The 23,404-nt window shown below is 39.6% G+C and overlaps 1 protein-coding gene and 1 long non-coding RNA gene across 5 annotated transcripts in view; one reads left to right on the plus strand and one right to left on the minus strand.

Moving 5' to 3' along the window:
* The window catches only part of LOC140477161 (uncharacterized), a 44,360-nt gene extending 39,559 nt beyond the window's left edge, over window positions 1–4,801 (plus strand). For both annotated transcript variants that reach the window (XR_011960660.1, XR_011960659.1), the window contains one exon: window positions 272–4,801. This is a non-coding gene — a long non-coding RNA (uncharacterized lncRNA). The remainder of the gene's footprint in view (window positions 1–271) is intronic.
* Window positions 1–23,404, minus strand: part of lypla1 (lysophospholipase 1) — an 88,685-nt gene that overhangs the window by 12,543 nt on the left and 52,738 nt on the right. For all 3 annotated transcript variants that reach the window (XM_072570547.1, XM_072570548.1, XM_072570549.1), the window contains exons 5-6: window positions 18,723–18,793; window positions 13,721–13,794 (exon numbers count right to left, since the gene is read on the minus strand). In XM_072570547.1, the coding sequence (XP_072426648.1) occupies window positions 13,721–13,794; window positions 18,723–18,793 (145 nt within the window). The remainder of the gene's footprint in view (window positions 1–13,720; window positions 13,795–18,722; window positions 18,794–23,404) is intronic.

Genomic DNA, 23,404 nt, shown 5'->3' on the forward strand with positions numbered 1-23,404 from the left:
TTGATCTATGCTGTAACAAGGAATAATTCTAATTTTCATGTCAAATTCACATTAGATTTTTAAAGGTGTTGAATATTAAAACAAATAATTGGTAACAAGATTTCCTTTACATAAACTGGTTACAAACAATATTTACAAAAGGTAGATTATACATGCCTAGTGTAACTTGCAACTATATTTTGCTTATTTTACGATGTCAGACTGATGCTCTGGAGAATTCAGAAATTATTTGGTACTATGTGTATAATATTCTCAATTTCCTGTGTTTTAGGCAGCTTGCAGTAATCTGACAACCCCTAACAGAGATGGATTTTCATGTATATTGAACACTTCCTGTAACACTTTCAACCCAGAAGACATTTCTGTGCAACTAGAAGCTTATGTAAGAAGGAAAACCTCTAGTCTACAAGGATATCATTCAGAAACAGAGATTCAACCTTGCAATGAACAAGTGGTACTTACACAGTGCCTCTTACATTAGGGAAAAAAAATTCAACATGATTCAGAGGTGTAATCAACACACCGTACTGCATTAAGAGCAAATTAGGGGAAATGCAACATGCCAGAAGCTTTGCAAATTTGTACTGCATTATTGAAAATGTTAATTCAGAGGTCATTTTAAGAGGGCTCTGGACATGGATGAGTTAAGAGAGAAAATTTCAGTACATGGGAGTCTTGGTGCACATTCTAGAGTTGAAGGAACAGCCAAGTTTTGGAAAACATCGCAAAATCCTGTGAACATATCATCTTCAAAACTAGTGCCTATTATTTTCAGAACTTTATATTTGAAATCCTGTAAAATAGTTGAAATCCATCCACAGTATTGAACAGGTCTCAAAGTCACAAATGACACCCAGTAAATTCCTTTTCAACTTGTCTGTAGTGTTATGGACCAAGCCAGATCCCTCTGAACATTTCAATAACGTAGCCCGGACCCTAACCTGGCTGGTTGTTTTAAAGTGGATGTTCTAGCAGTGATGCAGCTGGCACAACCACTTAATTTTAAACAAAAACAGAATTTATTTGCAAGATTACCAAATGAAACAGAAATGAAAGAGAACGGAATATAAAATAACAACCTATCTGAAAACCTAACAGATTACCCCAACTTAATGAAGCTGTTCCAAATTCCTGCAACAGTCACCATAAACATCCTTTGGCACAAAAGATAAAACCAGGCTCTTACAGGAGAGATATCAGAGGGAGGGAGGATCAGCATGGACCCGCTTCTTTGGGTCTTGCTTGCTAAAATCAAACCAGACCAAACCAGAGTAAAAACTAAGCTGGAAGAACTGGCCGCTCCCCTTTCAATGCACAAGTGTTTTTCTTTTAAAACTTGAAAGCCTTTTTTCCTGCGGCATATATAATCAAATTGGCCCTAAAAACCTGTTGGAAACTCTGCATTTGTGACCAGTCTGAAAAAAAAAATACAAGGATGACATAACCCTGTTAAAGGAGCAGCATCATCGCATCTCCCCCTTTTAAAAAAAAGCATCAATATACAAAGATGGCTTCCTTTTAAAACCTCGATCTTAAATTGTTAGTGCACTACAACACACATATACATTACATTGACAATAATCAAGCAAACATGCACTACTACATTTTGTTTCAGCCTGTTTCACTCCTGCCACCAAACACCTCCATTTCTCATTCAAGTCTCGACAATGCGTCAGCAACACATTTTCTCACCCTGCCACAAGCACAATTTTCAATTTTAAATGGCTATAACAACAAGCTCCATCTAAACAGTCGGGAATTTTTGTCCTTAAATATCTCCACAAATTTCAATGGGTCACAATCAGTGTATATAGAGTCATAGAGATGTACAGCATGGAAACAGACCCTTCGGTCCAACCTGTCCACGCCGACCAGATATCCCAACACAAACTAGTCCCACCTGCCAGCACCCGGCCCATATCCCTCCAAACCCTTCCTATTCACATATCCATCCAAATACCTCTTAAAATGTTGCAATTGTACCAGCCTTCACCACTTCCTCTGGCAGCTCATTCCATACACGTACCATCCTCTGCGTGAAAAAGATGCCCCTTGGGTCTCTTTTAGATCTTTCCCCTCTCACCCTAAACCTATGCCCTCTAGTTCTGGACTCCCCCACCCCAGGGAAAAGACTTCGTCCATTTACCCTATCCATGCCCCTCACTTTTGTAAACCTCTATAAAGGTCACCCCTCAGCCTCCGACGCTCCAGGGAAAAACAGCCCCAGCCTGTTCAGTCGTTCTAGCTCAAATCCTCCAACCCTGGCAACATCCTTGTAAATCTTTTCTGAACCCTTTCAAGTTTCCCAACATCTTTCCATAGGAAGGAGATCAGAATTGCATGCAATATTCCAACAGTGGCCTAACCAATGTCCTGTACAGCTGCAACATGACCTCCCAACTCCTGTACTCAATACTCTGACCAATAAAGGAAAGCATACCAAACACCTCCTTCATTATCCTATCTACCTGCAACTCCAGTTCCAAGGAGCTATGAATCTGCACTCCAAGGTCTCTGTTCAACAACACTCCCTAGTACCTTACCATTAAGTGTATAAGTCCTGCAAAGATTTGCTTTCCCAAAATGCAGCACCTTGCATTTATCTGAATTAAACTCCATCTGCCACTTCTCAGCCCATTGGTCCATTGGCCCATCTGGTCAAGATCCTGTTGTAATCAGAGGTATCTTTGCTATCCACTACACCTCCAATTTTGGTGTCATCTGCAAACTTACCAATTGTACCTATTATGCTCGCATCCAGATCATTTATATAAATGACAAAATGTAGAGGACCCAGCACCAATCCTTGTGGCACTCCACTGGTCACAAGCCTCCAGTCTGAAAAACAACTCACCAACACTGATTTCATGTGACCTACTTTACTGTAATGAAAACACCAGGGTTTTTTTTAAACTTCTTTCCCCTTCAAGGGTTTCCCTTTTACCCTGTGGTAAGTTATCCTTATGATTTTCACCAAGATCTATCTTTCCCTTTCCATGCAAGGATTTCTCTTTTCTCCAATTTATATCCCTCACTGACTAAAACTGATATTGGAAGCCAAACTTTGATTCATGAACCAACTCAATCATCAGCCACTTCAACTGCTAATCTTGCCATTTTAATTGTGCTGTTCCACAAGTTCACACTACTTTACGAAGTGAATTTTTGAACTCCGCCAAAATAATTCTCTAAGAGTCTGATAGTGATGCGAATACTTCACAAGCTCTACCTACAAGGTTTGTTTGGATCAACAAAATCCACATGATCACTACATTTGTTTAGCCACCTTTTCAAATGAGATAAAACAGGCTTCCTCATCCTTCTCATCAAAATTTAAGCTATGCGTGAATATATTCAAGCAGATCCTCACCAGGTCTTTGGCTAACACGAGTTTGCTCACCCTCCTTAAGCTTACCTTCAAGTCTTCATCTCCATGCTTTTAAGGGGACTTTCCTGTCTAACTGCCGATTTTTGAAGTTCAAACTCCCTCTCTTCTTTTCTTTCCTGTTTCCTTTTTTCTCTTTCTTCTGCTTTTAATCATAATTCAAACAGTTTAATTTCTTTTGCCCTCTCCTTGTCTTTTGCCTCTAACTCAAGTTGCTTCACATTCAATTGAATTTTAGCTATCTCCAACGATTCTGATGGCGTTCCCAGCAGATTTAAATGCTGAGCTATTGTTGCAATTATCTCTCCTTCCCTCGCGAAAGGAAGCAGCTCCAACTCCAGGTTGTCTGCTAATTCTGGCAGCTTGACTTTAATCACCTTTTGTAAAACCCCCAAAGTCACTTCTTCCACTTCCACAAAACTCTCGGTGACTGAAAGAGCCATTGCTACCCCAAGCACTGTTTAAACCAACTGAAATCAACACCCAGAACAAAAGACACTAACACCTGTCACTCTCAGCCTGCTGAAGAAGGGTTACACCCGAAACGTCGACTTCTCTACGTCCTGATGCTGCCTGGCTTGCTGTGTTCTTTCAGCCTCCTGCCCGCCTACTCGCAGCCTTTGAGTCCAGCAACTCTAATCCCAATTTGGAACTACAGAACAAATCCTGCAAAGAGCCCCAATCTGTTATGGACGAGGCCAGGCCCCCTCTAAACATTTCAAGAAAGTAGCCCGGACCCTGCCTTTGCTGGTTGGTTTAAGGAGGTGTCAATGTGGATATTCTAGGAGTGATGCAGCTGACCCAACCACATAAATACTGTTTTGTTTAAAACTATTTGCAAAATTACCGAATGAAACAGAAGAAAATCTAAAAGAAAAACCACCTAACCTAAAACCTAACAGATTATCCCAACTTAATGATGCTGTTCCAAATTCCTGCAACAATCCCCATAAACACCCCTTGCCACAAAAGATAAAATAAAACACAGGGTCTTACAGGAAAAATATCAGAGAGAGGATGGATCAGCATGGACCACTTCTTTGGGTCCTGCTTGCTAAAACCAAACCAAACCAGGAGAAAAAAATACTTAGCTGGAAGAACTGGCCACTCCCCTTTCATTGTACAAGTGATTTTCTTTTAAAACTTGAAAGCCTTTTTCCTGAAGCAGTATCTGTTAGCTATAATCAAATTGGCTCTAAAACCCATCTAAGCCAGACCTATCAGCAACTCTGCATTTATGACCCCTCTGAAATAAAAAAAAACAAGGATGACATAACCTTGTTAAGGAACAGTGACATCACAGTAGTTACTGACATAGATGCGCATGCAATCTTCCTCTGATGAGGTAAAAACAAAGACTGCAGATGCTGGAAACCAGATTCTGGATTAGTGGTGCTGGAAGAGCACAGCAGTTCAGGCAGCATCCAAGTAGCTTCGAAATCGACGTTTCGGGCAGAGCTTTTGCCCAAAACGTCGATTTCGAAGCTACTTGGATGCTGCCTGAGCTGCTGTGCTCTTCCAGCACCACTAATCCAGAATCTTCCTCTGATGTCTCTCCACAATCATATAGCCAGGTGGGACTGCTACCACTTGCTTCCATGCTCATTTTTTAATTCAAAGTCAGGTAATAATAAACTTTTCTTCCTGCTGTTACATTGACTTGTGTCGTCCCCAAGGACCTTTCCTTGCTGCATTCTATTACTCATTAATATACTGCCCATTACCAACATTATCAAAACAAAAAAAAAGTCAATTTCCTCATCCATATTAATGACAGCTAGCTCAACTTTCCTTTTTTGATTAATCAGTTCATTGTTTGCAAACAGAAGGCTGCTGGTTTGAGACTTAGTACTGGATAAGTAGTATTTTCTTCCAGTTAAATGTTGGAAATACTGAGCCTCACATTTTCAGTTCCACTTTTGAACTCTTTTCCCTAGCTAATGACTCCAAGCCACCTCTGCTTGTAGCCTCAGTCATATTTGGCCACAGATAAATTTCTGACCCCAAATCCAGCCATCAATACCACCTCCCTCCCAGCCTATCGTCAACTCCCTACCTACTTTGGTTGAACTTCTCAATGCCCGCACTCTCTCTCGATTTGATTATTCTAATGCACATTTCTGGCCAGCCAGAATCATATTCTGCAAACTTGAAACAATCCAAAACCTTGCTGCCAGCACCCTTAGTCTCAAAAGGGACCCCATGGTAGGCTCATTCAGACGCTCATTGAGGCGGGATGGGATACAGGGAAATTTGGCTATCTGGATACAGAATTGGCTGGCCCACAGAAGATAGAGTGGTAGTAGATGGAAAATATTTGGCCTGGAGCTCAGTGACTAGCAGTCAATATTACTGGGATCTGTTCTGGGACCTCTGTTCTTTGATTTTTATAAATGATTTGGATGTGGAAGTGGAAGGGTGGATTAATAAGTTTGCTGATGACATGAAGGTTGGAGGAGTTGTGGATGGTGTGGAGGGCTGTTGTAGTTTGCAATAGGACATTGACAGTATGCAGAGCTGGGCTGAGAACTGGCAAATGAAGTTCAACCTGGAAAACGGTGAAGTTATTTATTTTGGAAGGTTGAATTTGAATGCAGATTGCAGGGTTAAAGGCAGGATTCTTGGCTGCGTGGAGGAACAGCAGGATCTTGGGGTCCACATACATTGGTTCCTCAAAGTTGCCACTTCACCCTTATCTTTTGCACTCATCTGACAGGCTCTTCCATCATGAAGGATGGAGAGATTTGTGGAGCCTCCTCCTCTTCCAGGGAGTTGTTTAAATGTCCACCTCCCATTTGCGACTGGACAGGACAGGACTGCAGAGTTCAGATCTGATCCATTAGTTGCGGGATTGATTAGCTTGCTCGATCACTTGCTTTTTTTGGCATGAAAGTAGTCCTGGTTAGTAGCAGTTGACACCTGAGTTTTAGGTATGCCTGGTGCTGCTCCTGGGAATCTTTCCTGCATTGTCCATTGAACTATGGTTGATGGTAATGGTTGAATGGGGGACATGCCAGGCCATGCTGCTGCAGATTGTATTAGTGTCTGCTCCTGTTGATGGCAGACAGTGGCTCCTAGATACCCTCCTGCCTGGAGTTACCAGATCTGTTCGAAACCTGTCCCATTTAACAGTGATAGTACCACACAGTACTACAGGGGTATTCCCAACATGAAGCTGCCAACTGGTAAGGATGAGGTCAAGTACATTCTTCCCCACTTATCGATTCCCTCACTGCCTGCTGCCAGAGCTACTCTTCATGGTGGATACCAAAATCCCTCATCTGAAATACATTTTACACCCTAAGTGTTGGCAAAGTGCTGATTCATGAGCTGAAGGAGGACAATCAACAGATGGCTTCCTTGGAGGAATTACATTTAGTACCCTCATCTAAATCATTAATATATACTTAATAGCTGGGTTGAAAGCACAGATCCCTGCAGTACGCCACTTGTCACTGGACGCTATTTGGGAAATGACCCATTCATTCCTACTCTTTGTTTACTACCTGCCTGTCAGTTCTCTACTCAAGGCCGTACATTACCACACAATCCCACGTGGTTTAATTTAATGCACTGATCTGTCATATAGGACCTTATCGAAAGCCTTCCGAAATTCCAAGTGAACCACACCCCCTGGCTACCCCTCATCAACTTTGTTTGTTGCAGCTCAAAAACTTTCAGTAGGTGTGTCAAGCAATGGTTCCCTTTCATAAATCCACACTAACTCAGCACAACCATGCCACTATTTTCCAAGTATCAAAAGTATTGCTAAATATTACAAAGTTTTTATAATGGTCTCTGGCATGTTACTTATCGACACCAGGCTAGTTTTCTTTTGAACGTTTTAAAAAAAACTAGTGGGGTGGTTACCTCAGAAGTAACGGACTTGGATGAATGCTGTCAAAAAACAACAAAAAATGTTTGTACTGAAGAATGGGCCTTAGACATGTACACCTACTTGACAAATGGATTAGTGTGGCTTGACAGGGCATAAGAAAATAGCCTAAACAATAAACCATACAGAAACGGACTTTTTCAAAGTGATAGTGAGCAGTAGTGAAAGGGAGAAATCAAAAATGATACTCCTGTCTCTTTGCAGAACCATCTGGCCATTGACTATTTGCTAGAGACACAGGGTAGCACCTGTGTTGTTATTGCTGTCTTTAATTCATGCTGTAAAGTTTTGACTGCAAACGTTATGTGGACCACCAGCGTTCATATTGATAAGACTGTTGAGCATCCTTGATGGGGTTGGCGAGGCATTTGGAAAATGGCTGTAAGCTGCCTAGAATCCATGGTTGACCATAGCCTCATGGTGGGGGGAGAAGAGGAGTATGCTGGGGTTGTTGGCTAAACTGTTCAATTTGTCCTAATGGCTGACGGGAACTTGTTGCAAAGTACTAAAAAGTGCTGATGGCTGCACAGGCAAGATAAGAGGCCATGGAACAGGTGGGTTCCTGAAGAACTGTGTGTACATGACAAAGAACATGTAATTGGGGGTGGGCTCCTGAAGAACTGTGTACATGGCAAGGAAACATGTCACTGGAGGGTATAAAAAAAACTGCTGCACTTTTTGTTAAGGGAGAGCTGGCATGGTCAAAACCCACGATTAGGGTTAAAGCCACACTGTTCCTCCCAAAAGGATTTGTTCAATAAACGGTATCCGATTCACTGCTAAATTCGTATTTTAGCATTATTTTTAACTACAACAGGAGGTTATGTTAGTGACCTTTCAATTCATAGGAACTAATCTGAAGTGTACTGAATAATGAAAGATTACCACCCACCCATCCATTATTTCTTAGACCACATTAGTAGATTATTGGCCTGGGTATTTTTCAGCCCTTCAATCAAATCAATTTAAGCTAATTTTAATACGAAACATGGCTGACTGGGAGTAAACACATATTAGCTACTACTAGTATGACAGTTTGGATGAGTTCAAGTTTACGGAGGATGCAGAAAAGATCTAGACTCCTGATATAATCTTGGTTGAAGTGAAAAGGAATACATAAAAAATTCAATAGTAGGCTTGAAGCAGGAACCGAGACAGGTCAAGTTGAGAAGATCGGAATCAGAATCTTATTGTGGCAAAGTTATGAATTGGCTGGCTCAATCCAGGGGAGGTGATTCGAATAAACGTCAAGGGCCAAGAAAAATAGTTTGGAATAATGGCCCACAACACTTACTCCTTCCCCAGAAAGGAATAATTCAACATTACAAAATGTCACACAACTGGTCTAAAGAAAGCAGCAATGGAGAGGATGAAAGATGCAGTGCAAAGAAAGAATAGGATATCACCACTGTGCAAGATAAACTCAAGGGTTGAATTTTATGAGGCACTGTGGTCCCCAGTCCCCTTCCTCATACACATGACTAAGAGGTTGAGATGCAATCCAATCAAGCAAAGAATGGTTGCCTTGTAGAAGAGGAGAAAGAAAACGGATAGACTGCGGGGATTAATAGGCCCACGAGCCTGGGAGAATGTCAACCATTTGATCTTCCCTGCACTGCAGCCCCCCCCCCCCCCCCCGCCAACTCAATACTTAGATTCTTAAAGATAAAAAATTGAAACTACATATTTATGAAACGTTCGAAAATATGACAAGTCTGAAACTATGCAGACATTCAAAGATAAGGACTCAGTAAAAATGAGAAGCGCTGGATCCAACCTGTTGCACAGCAGCAGCCAGTCCAGTGGCAAAGACACTCATGCAGACACTTCTGAATAAATCTTATTCACTAGCACATCTGCAACCATTCCCCTATAGCATACTGCATATGCTCTTCAGTGTTTGCAAATGTAACAAATGTAGCACCAGAACAGTGGCCATGGCCAATGCTGCTTGCATAGGGCATCTTTCCTCACAACAAACCAAGTAACACATCAAGTAAAGAGTATCATCAGGGTTGGAGGGGCTATGGAGGCCCATTAAGGAGGGACTACCCCACTCTCCCAGCAATGAGTCCTTGGTGGAAAATAGGTCAGACTGACCATGAGCAAAGCTATTCCCACTGCTGATTAAATTTTGGTAGTGGTGGGAGAAAGGCCACTTAAGAGCTCAGCTGGCCCATGACAGCTATCCCAAGATGTCACTTACTGTTAATAAAATTGCAACAGCAGCAAGATCAAGTAGACAGGCAGTAGGCAAAATGCTCTCTGCTTCCCAATCCACTAGGAATTTGGTGACAGAATGAAGATGGATTTCAAAGAGTTTCATTTGGAAAAAGAACAAGGGGAGGGTCCAGGATGGAATCTCCAAATTTGAGCCGCACAATTAAATAGTCAGTATTACTGTCAAAAATGCTGTCAGGGCCTCATCAACCTTTGCTTAAAGCATGAACTTAGGCAACTTAAAAGTGGTCCCAAAGGAAGAGAATGCATTCTCAATGTCATTCTCAGCAATTCCAGCAGCAGACAGAAAGAAAACAGTTTGCGTTTCAGGTCAATTCTCTCATCAATTCAGATAAAGGTCATTGACCTGAAATATTAAGTGTCTCTTATCCCATGCCAATTAATTATTCCTGGAATTTCCTTTTTGATTTCAGATTTTCAGCAATAGTGTATTATGTTCTTGGATGAATAGAAATCTTACCCATCCGTGCTATATTACAAGTTTACATTAAGATCAAACTCCTGTTTTTGATTTTAATATTGTTGCAAAAATCTAGTTGATTAATTGCATTTTAGAATATAAATTTTAATTTTAGGAATTAAAGTTTTAATTGTAGAATAATGAAAAGCTAACGAGTAATTGGAACAAGTTTGAAGTTAATTACAATTAAAAGTTGACCTATATTTAAGTAGAAGATATTTGAAACTTGAATGGAATCAAGTTTACACTTACTTCAATAGAATAGTTAAATGATATTTGTGTTTCCCAGATCTAAAGGAGATATAACCAGGTTGTAAACAAGAGCTTTTTAAACGAGGTCAAAAACCCGGAGTGTGTGTAAAACAAGATGGAGCTAGGATATGGTTTGATTGATGGCAAAATAAATTTCTTTGCACTTTCATTTGAATCATCCCAGGTCGGCAGGGAGGAAGTGATTCAGGGTGCAGTCTTAGAATAAAACTAGCAAAGTTTTAACTAAGTGTTTTTTGCTGAAAAACAAGCAGCTTAGATTGGGAACAGACGTTTTGTGTGGGTTGTGTGAAAGAACTTACATGAATTTTCTTGGGGCATAATGGAATATTGTAACATTTAAAAAAGGTAGATAATGTATTGCAGTTCCTAGATTTGACCACAAAACAGAGACTGAACCTTATTGGGAGATTTCACAACACAGAGGTTAGTATGAGCAAAAGAGGTTGAAGGGGATTCATAAGCACAATGCAGATAGGGATAGGGGTTCATAATCGCCCTGAAGCAGTCATTTTAGTGCTGCAGAGGAACTGAAAATCAGAAGCAGAAACAGCTGTAAAGTTCACAAAGCTGAAATAGAGCTGTCTGCTGTTAAACTGGCAGCTGGAGCCAAGAAAGACCCATGAACAGTGATCAACTGGAGATTGGAAACGTGCAGTGACTAGGTGCTTAGAATATAATGTAGTAAATCTAGTGTGATGCAGTCACAGGAAAACAACTGATCAAGTGGGAACTGAGTAATCATTAGGGCAGTCAGAATCAGAACTGCTGAAGGAAAATCAGAGGCTACATCCTCAAAAGGGAGAGAGGAGATGAGGGCAAACAACTGCAAACAAACAGTTTACAACTTGGTGACATCCAAGGAGATTGGTGAAAAATTCATGGAATCGATCTTGGACGTGTATGCTATTAAATGATCAGTTAGTAGAATGTTCAACCGCAGTGTATCCATTAATTATGCTTACCTCATGTTAATTCTGGATGCTAACAGTATAAAGGCAGATAGTATTCGTTACTTTGTCAATTATGATACAATAAAATTTGTTTATTTTGAACAGTGGAAAATTATAGCTTATTTGCTTAGTGAATGTCTGTAATTTCAAATTTTGTCTACATAAACAAAAGTTACAGACGCCTACTTGGATCTGAACAAAGTTTTGGTCATTGTCCAGATACCTAATAAAATTGGGCCAGTCACTGAATGGAGGGGGCCTAAGGAAATTAGTTGGTCTGGTCAGCCCTTGGAGCTGGAATGCAAACTTTACAAAGAATGCAGGTGCGGCCTTGAACGCCGTTTGGAAATATTGAGGGGAAGGCAGCTAAAAGATTTACCTGGGAAGTTCAAAGGAATTTACAGTGATCATCAATGAGCCTCATGGCAGAATGCAGTCAGCTTGATTAGTTAGTTCAAACAAATATATGTAGCTATGGGAGCAGACTTGGGAATGGAGAGTGGGTTGCAAATGCAGGACAAGCAGCTTAAAAAAAAAGAGTGCAGTTAAGAGATTAAGGAAAATTGGAGCACTGATTAACCAAAAGCAAATGGAATGGGCTCCTTAAATCTTGCGCACCTTGTAGAAAACTGAAATACTGAGAATTCAAGTAAATTTTGAAGCACTGTGCCATACCTTGGAGTCAGACCCAGGAAAAATGAATGAACATTCAGGATTTCGTAAGACAAGGGAACATTTGGGGGAAAGTAAATATTAGAATTGAGTTTGTAGCACAAGCAGTTATAAAACTATTGTGTTACATTCATGATGTTATTTTACTTAACTTATATAGTCATACAGCACAGAAACCAGTCCTACCAGTCAATTTTGAACAGTCCCAAACCAAAAGTCATCCCACCTGCCTGCTCCTGGCCCATATACCATCCAACTATTCCCATTCATAAACTTATCCAAATGTTTTTTTTTTAAATGTTATAAATGTGCCCACATCCATCACTTACAAGTATAAATGCTAAAGTATAAAGCACTTCCACATGTGAACCAGCCTTTGTTTTTGTGTACTGGTTTGGTCTCCTTAACTGAAGACTACATTCTGGCTACTGTACTGAGGAATTCGGTACATCAAGTATAAATCTGGTGGAACAGTTCTGTAAAGTTCTGGGCATTGGAATTTTCTTTAAATATTAACTATGCTTAACTGGATAATATACATAATGCATGTGTGCATATTAAAACAAAAAATTCAATAATAACACATGAATGCTTATATCAGAAGAGGACCTGAAGGTACCAATCGCCATTTGTCACCTGATTCTATGCATTCCAAGGTTTCCTTATCCATTATTTTTAGCTGATAAAATTGATTGTGCAGAAATAAAATTAAAATCTTGGATGAAGTTTGTTTTACTGTACTTTTCCCATGAATGACTGTGAAATAAACAAAGTTACTTTGAACATGTCGAATAGATTGATGTCGACTACCCATTGGTAACTTCCATATCCGCTCACACAAAGCTACAAACCAAACATCTACAAGCATTGAAAAATTCAAATAATCATGATTCAGCAAGTTGTGGTGTGCTCAGGTATGGACCTTTGCCTCTCTTCTTTGCCTTTTGGGATGAGCACAAGACACTTCTCTACCTATTTTAATTTCTATGTTATTCATACAAATTAGCATCTTCAGGATGGTGGGTGTAAATAAAATCGAGATTTTAACAAGCATTGCCCCAGGTTTGTGAAAGTAACTTGGATCAAATAAAAAAAAATTGAGAAATTATAATTAATTAGTAAAGTCTTTGGAACTCATCTGGTAAAAGCAGAGTCTGAATATTTTTAACGCAGAGGTAGGTAGATTCTTGATAAGGAATGGAAGGTCATCAAGAAGTGTAATTCATATCTTCACATCAGAATATATTTGCAGAACAGTAACTTTAGAGAAAAGCACAAGGTAATTTATTATCAGCATTACTTAATTCCCCCCAAAATCCTCAACCTATATTGTGATAAGAATTGCTACCTCCATTCATCAGCAAATGTTGCCAACAAAATTTTAAGATCTTTCAAGTTTTGCTGAATTCACTCGGTTATCAGGACTTAATATTCTGAACGGACTGATATGCACAATTCAAGTGCCTACAACTCAAACAAAGAAATTGTGCAAACAATTATGCTTACTGACAACATTGGAATGTTGCTAAATTGACAATCATGCCACAGACTAGAGAGTTCTAAAAATATTCCTGATTAGCATTTATATTTCAAAAATATCAAAGTATAAACCACTGTTAAATGCACAGAAAAAAAACCTATTTAAATTGGCAATGCTGAAAATAATGTAAAAAACTGCTTCATGTTAATATAAAGTTTGCAAAAATTAGGATTCATTCTGCTTCAGATTTGGTCATGATCTTTTCTACAGACACACTATAATGGAAATAAAGCTAATTTATTTTAATAATCAGTCATCTTATGGTAGAATGCAACGCCTTGTTCATAAGTATGAAATACATCACCTGAGAAAATCCTCCCAAAATAATTCGATGGGACGGTATTCCATTCTTAACTTCTAGGTCTATCATTGCTTTAACTGCAAAATAAATGTTAACAAAATTAAACATATTATTTACTCAATGCACAGAAAATGATGCAATCTATGGAAGACTATGCATATCACTTTCATTTTTTAAATTTTAAAAGCTCATCAACCTCTCCCACTTCTGGCTCTTAACCTCAAAAAGAAGCCTTGAAAAAATCCTCCCTCAGCATTACCTATTACTACAGTGAAAACTGTGGTAAAATACTAATTTACTGTTTTTGCCATATGTGTTCTCTACTATTAATTCAGTCTTATGAGGGACCAACATTAACTTTAGCTACTCTGATTACAATCCAACAGTCTCATTTCTACACGCATCTTATTCCCAGTTTATACTTCTAGTTGTTGGTTCCCAATCCCTTGTATCTTAAAACCTTCCAAACCATACTACTGAATGTAAATCATGGAGGACACAGACCTCATCCTTGTTGAGGTTTCACTCATTCTTTTTGAGTAGGTGACTCTAGTCTGAGGACTGGTTGAATGACTCAAAGAATCTCAAGTCACACGTTGATCCCATATTCTTCTTAATTTGACAATCATAGCATCTTACTGGGAATAATCCTGTGTTAAAACCTTTAGAGGTCCTTACGAGAAAACTTTCTTCCAAGTTCCTGGAAGTTTAAAAGTAGTATTTCAATATTTTTCCTCTATGCTGTTGGTATCAGTACATATTAAAACTGCCAACTCAGGCTCTTCTCTCTACAGAATGCTGTGCACTCTATGGTGTCATTCATCCAAGCACCAGTGAGGCAACACACTATGAGGCACTCACAATGATTGTTGGAATCGTCTGTCTATCCACTATGCAATCTCCTATACTAATTGTATTTTATTCTTTACTGTTATCCACTCTTCCTCATCATGAAACCCCTTGCTCATTGGTGACAGGTATAAGCGACACTCCAAGGAGGAAATCAATCCCCATAGCCTTCAATGCCAAACACCAGTATGTGAATAACACTCACTGAAGACTCTTGCACTTCCTGCCTCCTCTTACTCTTCCAAATGGTGATCCATCTGCTTTCCTAAAGAGCATGCTCGTGCATGTGTACATGTGTCTCATCCCCTGGAATTTATCCATGTCTCTAGGCTTGCTGAGAGCTAATATCTTATTAATTGATTTAGGTATAGTTACTATGATAATTCTAAGCTGCAAGTTTAAAACTTGCAAAGTAACAGACAAAAAAAAACTGAAGTGCCAACCAATACTTACTTTCTTTTGGATAACATCCTACTTTGACTTTTTGTTCCCGAAGCTAGTCAGTCCATTCCCAAGCACAGTTGCATTTAAGACCACCAGCATGGCATGGGGTGAGGTGGGGGTTTTGAAGTGGGGCAAGTAAAGACATCAGCCTTGTTAACTGAGCATGCCGAGGTCACTAGTCAACGAAGGAAGTTAGCTTCTGACTTCCCAGGAACTTTCATGGCTTTGGGTGGCCATTATTAGGAACTTCCTGAAGATGATTAGCACAGGGTTTGCAGTGCGGGAGCAGCTTTATTTGATGAAACATCGAAAGCTTAGATAAACTAATTGAACGATTAATTTTAATAATCAAACATTAACTTTTTCAAGAGGGTGGTGAGTGTATGGATTGAGCTGCCAGAAGTAGGGGAGACAAGTGTAATTACAACATTTATAAGGAATCTGGATGGGTATATGAATAGAAGGATTTAGAAGAATATAGGCCAAATTCTAGCAAATGGAACTTGGTCAGATTGTGATGTATGTTCAGTGCAGACTGGTTTGACAAGCTGTACCACTCTAAGACTATGACTCTTGTTCCAGACCTTAACTCTCCATTTGCCCTTGTCAGTTAGAAGATTTGATAATTTAGAGCCTTCACAATCAGCAAACATTTGCCCAGAATGTGATCAGCTTCCCTGGTGTCCCATCTCTATATCAGTCTCTCGGGTCAATAAGCCACACAAAAAAAAATGCTTCATGGTAGGTTAGAGGCAGGAACTCGATACAGGTTCACACTTCCGATTTCTGCCTTTGATGACAATATTCAGCCCCCAATGCATCCACCCTTCAATTTCTCTGTTTGGTCTTGATCACCACTCACTCCTAGTCAGTCAAGGGCCTCCTCTCCAACACTATTTATTCTCCACAGTTCTCTGAAAGTGTTTCATGGAATGCTCCATGTAATGTACATCTAAGAGGACAGATGGAACCTCAATTTAACATCCCATTTGAAATAATGGCACCTCAGAAGCCCAGAATTTCAATGCCATGCACTGGAGTGTCAGACTGGATTTTATGCTCAAGTCTTGAGCTAAATTTGAAACTTCTGACTCAAAGGCAAGAGTACCAACACTGAGCCAATGCTATTTAATTCCATTAAATAGCACCTTCACCCAGATTAGCAAAACAAACTGAAGACATCCACAGCAAGTAGTTTTTTTGAAGAGCAATTAACTTAAGTGGTCTAAAATGGCTTTTAACAAATACCGTTTTGTTTAATACACAGAATAAAGGTGGGCATTTCAAAATGACATTATCTACGCATTATGGATGTATTATTTAGAAAGATATTAATAATGCATTTTTTAAAAAGTTGCAGTGTATTCCAGGAACCCATTGACACAGAACCTCAAAATGACAAGTCTCTGCATGATTTTATTTTCCCCATAATGCCAACCAAGTAATCAAACATTAGAAACAATGTGTATTCTACAGGGCTCAATTTATTTTTTAAAAATTTCCCAGAGTACAAGTGGAGATGGTGGTATATGCAGAGGAAGGAATAAAGTAGTTTTAAAAAGTCTGGAAGCGTATAAGACAGCAGTGGTCTTGAATCAGAGCTGCAGAGAGCAAAGCAGAATACCTTCAAACTGAAGAGAAATGCAAGAGAAAGCATTGGACAGGAGTCCAGGCTAAAAAACAAAACAGTAAGGAAACAATAGCAGAACAAGCAGGTTCAAATCATGAAGGTAAGTCCTTGAGGTAGAGGGGCTAGGTATGAACGGAGATAGATGATGAACTTCGCAAAAAGGCAAATTAACACACTGTCCTGGGGTAATTGAAGCTGCAAGAGGTTAACAGGTACAAGGGGAAAATTTAGGTTCACACAAGATGCTGAATGTTGTACAACACTAAACTTATCCAAAAAAAGCAGATATGGATTCTGGTGAGTGTGGTACTAAAATAATCTTAATAGTAATAACAGTCAACCAAAACAGTTTGACTTTTAAGCTCAACAGGCAATGACAAAAAAAAAAGCAATCATTGAAAAGATGATTATGCTAATGGAGCTTTGGAATTTTCAGGTAATATGCTCATAGATCCTGACCCCCATGCTCGTATAAGATATTAAAATGAAAGGTAACAGGTGATTAATTCTACATCCTGATTTTAATGCTGAAGAAGCCCTTCCTGAAGAAGGGCTTATGCCCGAAACGTCGATTCTCCTGCTCCTTGGATGCTGCCTGACCTGCTGCACTTTTCCAGCAATACATTTTCAGCTTTAATGCTCAAGTGTCAAGTTGATACCATGCAGAATACTAACTGTACAGAAAACTGCAGAAACACCTTGGCAGATTAGAGAAAAAAATTTCTTACACACTAGATATCGACAATCATCATCTTTAAAATATCTTAAAAGAAAACCTTCATTAAATAACTGTCTCCATAAAAGACTGACAATTACAATGTCGACATGTAAATTGCTTTTTAAGCCTTGAAAAGTTTCTCCAAAAACAAGGTACACCTGTCTACAGAATATAAATAAGGTCATCCACCAACATGTGCATTGGTGTTAGTCATCTTTATTCTTCATTAAATGGTGTCTATTCTGCAGAGAATTTTAAAGATTCCCATGTAATTTTGCAACATAGCTCACATCGTCTGCTTAATCCCTTGCACCAGTTTTACAGGTATAACCCAACGTGTTAGGTGCGTTAGTTAGGGGTAAATATAGGGTGGGTTACCAAAAACACAGAATTGGGTGGCACAGTGGCTCAGTGGTTAGCACTGCTGCCTCACAGCACCAGGGTCCCAGGTTAAATTCTACCCTCGGGCGACTGTCTGTGTGGAGTTTGCACATTCTCCCCTTGCCTGTGTGGGTTTCCTTCGGGTGCTCCGGTTTCCTCCGGGTTCTCCGGTTTCCTCCTACAGTCCTAAGATGTGCAGGTCAGGTGAATTGGCCATGTTGAATTGGCCATAGTGTTAGGCGCAGCAGTCAGAGGGAAATGGGTCTGGGTCTTCGCAGGGTCGGTGTGGATTGTTGGGCCGAAGGGCCTGTTTCCACACTGTAGGGATTCTAAACTAATAAGTAATTATCAACCTATGAAGTGAAGAATTGAAGTTGACAACTTAATGCAAGTATTGGCCATTTATTTGGAGGCATTAAAATCACACACTGAAAATAATTTAAAATGTGTTTTCAAGAGATAATGGGGCTTTCTACATCCCGCAATCTACAATACTCCTTATGCTGGTAAACAGTGAGAGGTAAGCTAAGGTACAATGCCTTGCCAACGTAACACTGGTTTATTAAACAAATTGCTTTGGTGGCAATATCTTACTACAAACCTGTTAATCTAAAGAGTTACAAGTTAATTATTTCATGAGAACACATTTGGACCTTAAAAGATTTATTTCATTTCATGGCCTTTTTTTTAAAAAAAAAAGACAACATGAAATATTAAAGATAGGCAAAGAGGAAAAAAAATCTGTGGGTGTGCCAGAAAATGTGCAATAACAGTAATATAATTAAGAACACTGATGACTTAACAGATGGCAGATGAGCAATTTTTTTTAATGTTAGCCAGTTCTAAATTTTCAGAAACAGTTAATGGATGAAGCAGAAGTTCCAATTTAGTCTAGCTCTAGAAATTCTCAACATGGGTATAAATTATTTTACCAACATCAATTTTTCACTTAAAGTTAAACATGAGGGGCTGTACACACTTACCACTTTCTGCTGCATTTTTTATTCCACCTTCATCTTCCACAGAATCCACAGAAAGCCCAATGATATCAAACCTACAAAAAGGAAAGTTTTATTGACAAATTTGAAAATAACTCGTTTGTGATCCAATTTCAGTTCTCTCAATTTGGAGAGACAATGATGTTTCTCTCTTCTTGTGAGAAGTTGCACATTCTGATTATTACTTTGTATTCTCAAGTGGACTCAGTGGGGGTCTGTGTGAGTGCGCGCGTACTTTTGGAGGGGGCGGGGAGGGGACGTTGTGTGGAAGTTAGTTCAAGGTTTGCATTAAGTTTTGTAGTTTGGGTGCCAGTTGACGTAGTTGTGGGTATGTTTGAGAGCTGGGAAATTGATTTTCACATGTTTCATTCCCTGCTAGTGCTTTGGAGCCTTCTGTGAAGCATTGCTGTACTATCTGGAATTTATTTGGTTCCATTCCTGCTACTCTGGTTGCCAGTTCCAGTTGTTTGTTGTAGTCGCCAGTGTATTGGGTTTAGATCTGTGTGTTTGTTGATGGAGTCCATGGATGAGTACCATGCTTCTAGAAATTCTCTGGCTGTCCTCTGTTTGGCTTGTCCTGTTGTCCCAGTCAAATTTGTGGTCATTGTCATGTGTACATCGGGCTACTAGGGACAGCTGGTTGTGGCATATAGTGGCTAGTCGGTGTTCATCGATGTGGATTGCTAGCTGTCTGCCAGTTTGTTCTCTATAGCGTTTTGTGCAGTCTTTACATGGAATCTTGTAAATTATGTTTGTCTTGCACACGATGGATATAGGGTCTTTTGTCCCTGAGCATAGCTGTCGGTTTACGGGCTGTTATGAATCCCGGTGGTCAGAGAAGCCTGTCCGTAAGTTCCAAGTTTTTTTTTAAATGTAAGGAGAGTGGCTAGTGAGTTAGGTCATGGCATATCATCATTGTTTGTCTGTTAGGCATCTGTGGATGAAGTTGCGGGATATCCATTCTTGGCAAATACCCTTTAGAAACTTTCTTCTTCCCTTTGTAGTTTGGGTGTGCGGTAGTGCTTTGCAGCCCTTTTGAACAGAATCCTAATGCAGCTTCTCTTGCGTGTGTTCGGGTGGTTGCTGTTGTAGTTCAGGATCTGGTCCTTGTATGTGGCTTTCCTGAAGACTTTTCTGGTACATTCACCTTTCTATGTTCTTTCTACCATCACATCCAGGAATGGGAGTTGATTGTTAGTTTCTTCTCTCTTGTAAATCTCAAGCCTGTGAGCATGGTGCTGAGAATCTGGTGTGAGTTCTCGATTTCTGTTCTCTTAATAATAAGTAGTGTCGTCCACATATCTGATCAGAATTTAGGTTGGATTTGTGGGAAGGCTGTTTGCCCCAAGCTTTGCATCATTGCTTCTGCTATGAGCCCAGAGATGGGCTAGCTCATAGATGTTCCATCGATCTGTTCATATCCTTTTAGTGTTGTCAAGCACATGTCTAGTAGTTTGGGTATGCAGTCCTTGTTGATAGGTTCCCTGTCGTGTTGTCTGCTCTGCTTGTCCAGAAGGTTGGCTATTGTCTCTCTGGCTAGAGTTTTGTCAATTGAAGTGAAAGGAAGTCAGTTGAAAGAGTTAAGTGTGTTAAACTTTAGCCATATAAAATCAATAATAAGCAAAGCTAAAAAAAACCATGTGAAAACTAGTAAACCAGGCATTCAGAATGTTTACTAAGTAGAAGCCATACTATCAGATGCCTTGGAAGAGAATTGACAATGCCTACAAAGTGTGTGAGAAACAAAGATAATGTGGTGACATATATGGATATTGAAATATAGAATTCTTGTGGTCATACTGGAATCTGTATAAAACTTGAAGTTGTTCTGTATCTCAGCAGACTTTGGTACATTAAAATTTCCGCTCCGTATGGAGTGTGAAATATAATATTATTGTTCTGTTTACCTAAAGACCATGTTAATTTCTTATGTTGACCCCCATAATATCTGCCACCCTTACCTGACAGGCCTTAGTGAACTAGATATAATGATAAATTCATGGTCAGTGATACTAGAATGAGATTGACATTCTAGATTTTACTAAATCAATTTACATTCTACCAGCCGCTGTGGTGGGATGCCCCCCAACATTCATCCTTTAGTAGGAATTCTAGATTACTGGTCCAATTACATTGCCACTATGCTACTGTCTTCCACGTTGTTCCACTAGGCCAAACAGGGTAAAAGCAGCAGATTTCCTTTCCTAAAAGGGACAGTGAACCATGATAAGAATTTAGCTTTATACTCATCATACAAAGTATTCTTATATTCCAGCTTTATGGATTTAAATTTCATTAAATAGTGTTTTGGGATATAAACTCATGTCTTCCAACATTTGTCTGGGCTTCTACATTATTAACCCAGTATTACCACTACCCTACCATTCCCGTATCTTCACGGTCCTGACTTTATCCCTGGGATTGTGGAAAAGCATCACCAGTTATAAGTTACTTGTTAATGGGTTTTTAGCTTCTGTTTGGATTAGATCAGATAAAAAAGAATTTGCATTTCTTGAGCAATTTCATTATCACAGAACATCTCAAAGTGCTTTGCAATCAAAATATTTCTCAAGTGTAGTCACTGTTGTATACCAACCAATTTGCCCACAATATGCTGCCATAAACAGCTACATGATTGAAATTAAAAACTGTCTGGTCATTAACAAAATGGATGTTGACTGAAGGATAAATATTGGCTATGACAGCAAGGATAGATCCCTGCTCTTATCTGAAGTACAGTCAAGATCTTTTATGCTCACCATACAATGAGGATGCTGTCAGCTTAAAACCTTACCCATAGGGAAAAAAAAGGGCCCTCCAACAGTGCAGTACTCCCTCCATACTGATGGAAATCCAAGTAAAAGATTCATTAAAATCAAGCAGATAGGCAAAACAAAACCTTGAATGAATCATGGAATGCTGGCCTATATCTCACGTGGGCCAAATACAAAGGTTACACTTCAATTGAATGAAGTCCTTGTCAAAAACCACATGCAGTGCACATTATTTATCTCAGGAATGGCAGAATTGAGGCGGTGTTCATCATAGAACAAACTATATGAAAGCAGAGCAGACAGGATTAAATTAAGAGAACACAGTGGGTAAACTTGGCTTGTACTCCTTCCTGTCAGTGTAGGGGACAGAGAAGTGGTCTGATCAAGGTAATTAAAATGTTTAAACAAATACTGACTAGATAGATATTGAAATAACCCCACGAACCCCATCACCAAGTCACCCTTTATTTACATGTGTGTAGCACGTGACACTGACCTAGTTATTTCAGCATCTGCAGTCATTGTTTTTACCTAGTTATTTCAGAGCCAGTTCTCAGAGGGAATAGAACCTCTGACACTTCTTTTTATATCGGTCAGCCAGGACTGTCTGAATGGGCCAGGTAAAACAGCCCCAATCAGATCCACCTGGCTGACATCACTTCATTCACTGCAGACAGGAACTGTTGTGTGTGGTCGTAGAGTAAAATATAAAATCTTAAATCAGAATAGAGCAATTTAAGAATAAAATCAGGAAATACTTCTGCACACAAAGGCTTGTAGAAATCTGGAATTTTTGTCATAAAAGGTGGTGCATTTCAAACAATTTTGAAGACAAATAACCAGATTTTTGTTAGATGTGGGTATCAAATCGATACAGGTTCTTGGATAAACTGATTTATGATATGGATCAGCAACGGCCTTACTGAATGGCAGAGCAGGTTTGAGGTGTTAAATGGCCTACTTGTTCTTCCAATATACTTCTGCCTAGTTCACGCTGCCATAGCATTGAAGTGGCTGATCCAGTGGAGGTTTGTCAAAGATAATTTCTTAAATATTAGCCCAATACTCAGGGAGGGTTGGTGTTAATAGAATCGGGAGAAGCACTTATTCAACTTCTTTGTTCAACAGTCTTTGTATCACACTGATATGCAGCAAATTTTACTCGCAATTTAACAGCAAAAACTTATTCAAGTGCTGCTATAGGTTGCCTTCAGCCACTTTATAGATCCGTAGAAAATAGGAGCACTAGCAACCCCTCTGGCCCTTCAAAACAGCACCACCATTCAATAGGACCATGGCTGATCATCCTACTTAATACCCTGTTCCTGCTTTCTCCCTGCAGCCTTTGATCCATTTAGCCCTAAGAACTACATCCGACTCTTCCCTGAAAATATTGAATGTTTTAGCTCCAACAAATTTGTGGCAGAGAAGTCCACAGGCTCACAACTCTCTGGGTAAAGAAATTTCTTCTCACCTCATTACTAAATGGCCAACCCCAGATTGTGTTCCCTTGTTCTAGACCTCCGGGTAAATGGGATCATCCTCTCTGCCCTTATTTTGTCTAAGCCTTTTAGAGCTTACAGGTTTCTACAGGATCTCTCCCCACTCCTTTAAATGCCAGTGAATATCATCCGAAATGACGTGGTGTCCCTTTACACTTCAGTTCTGCCAGACGAGGAATCAAACCGGTAAACCTTAGTTATATTCCCACCATAGCCAGAACATACTCTCTCAAAAAAGGAGACCAAAATGACAACATTCTAGGTGTGGTCTCAGCAAGTCCATGTACAATTGCAGCAGGACATCCCGCTGCTGTTTTTGAATCCTCTCATTATTGCATGGTAGGGATTGCAGCTGCGTAAAGTCAAACAAGACACTAAACACTAAAAAATA

This window comes from Chiloscyllium punctatum, chromosome 5, assembly GCF_047496795.1.
Source record: "Chiloscyllium punctatum isolate Juve2018m chromosome 5, sChiPun1.3, whole genome shotgun sequence".
NCBI lineage: Eukaryota > Metazoa > Chordata > Chondrichthyes > Orectolobiformes > Hemiscylliidae > Chiloscyllium > Chiloscyllium punctatum.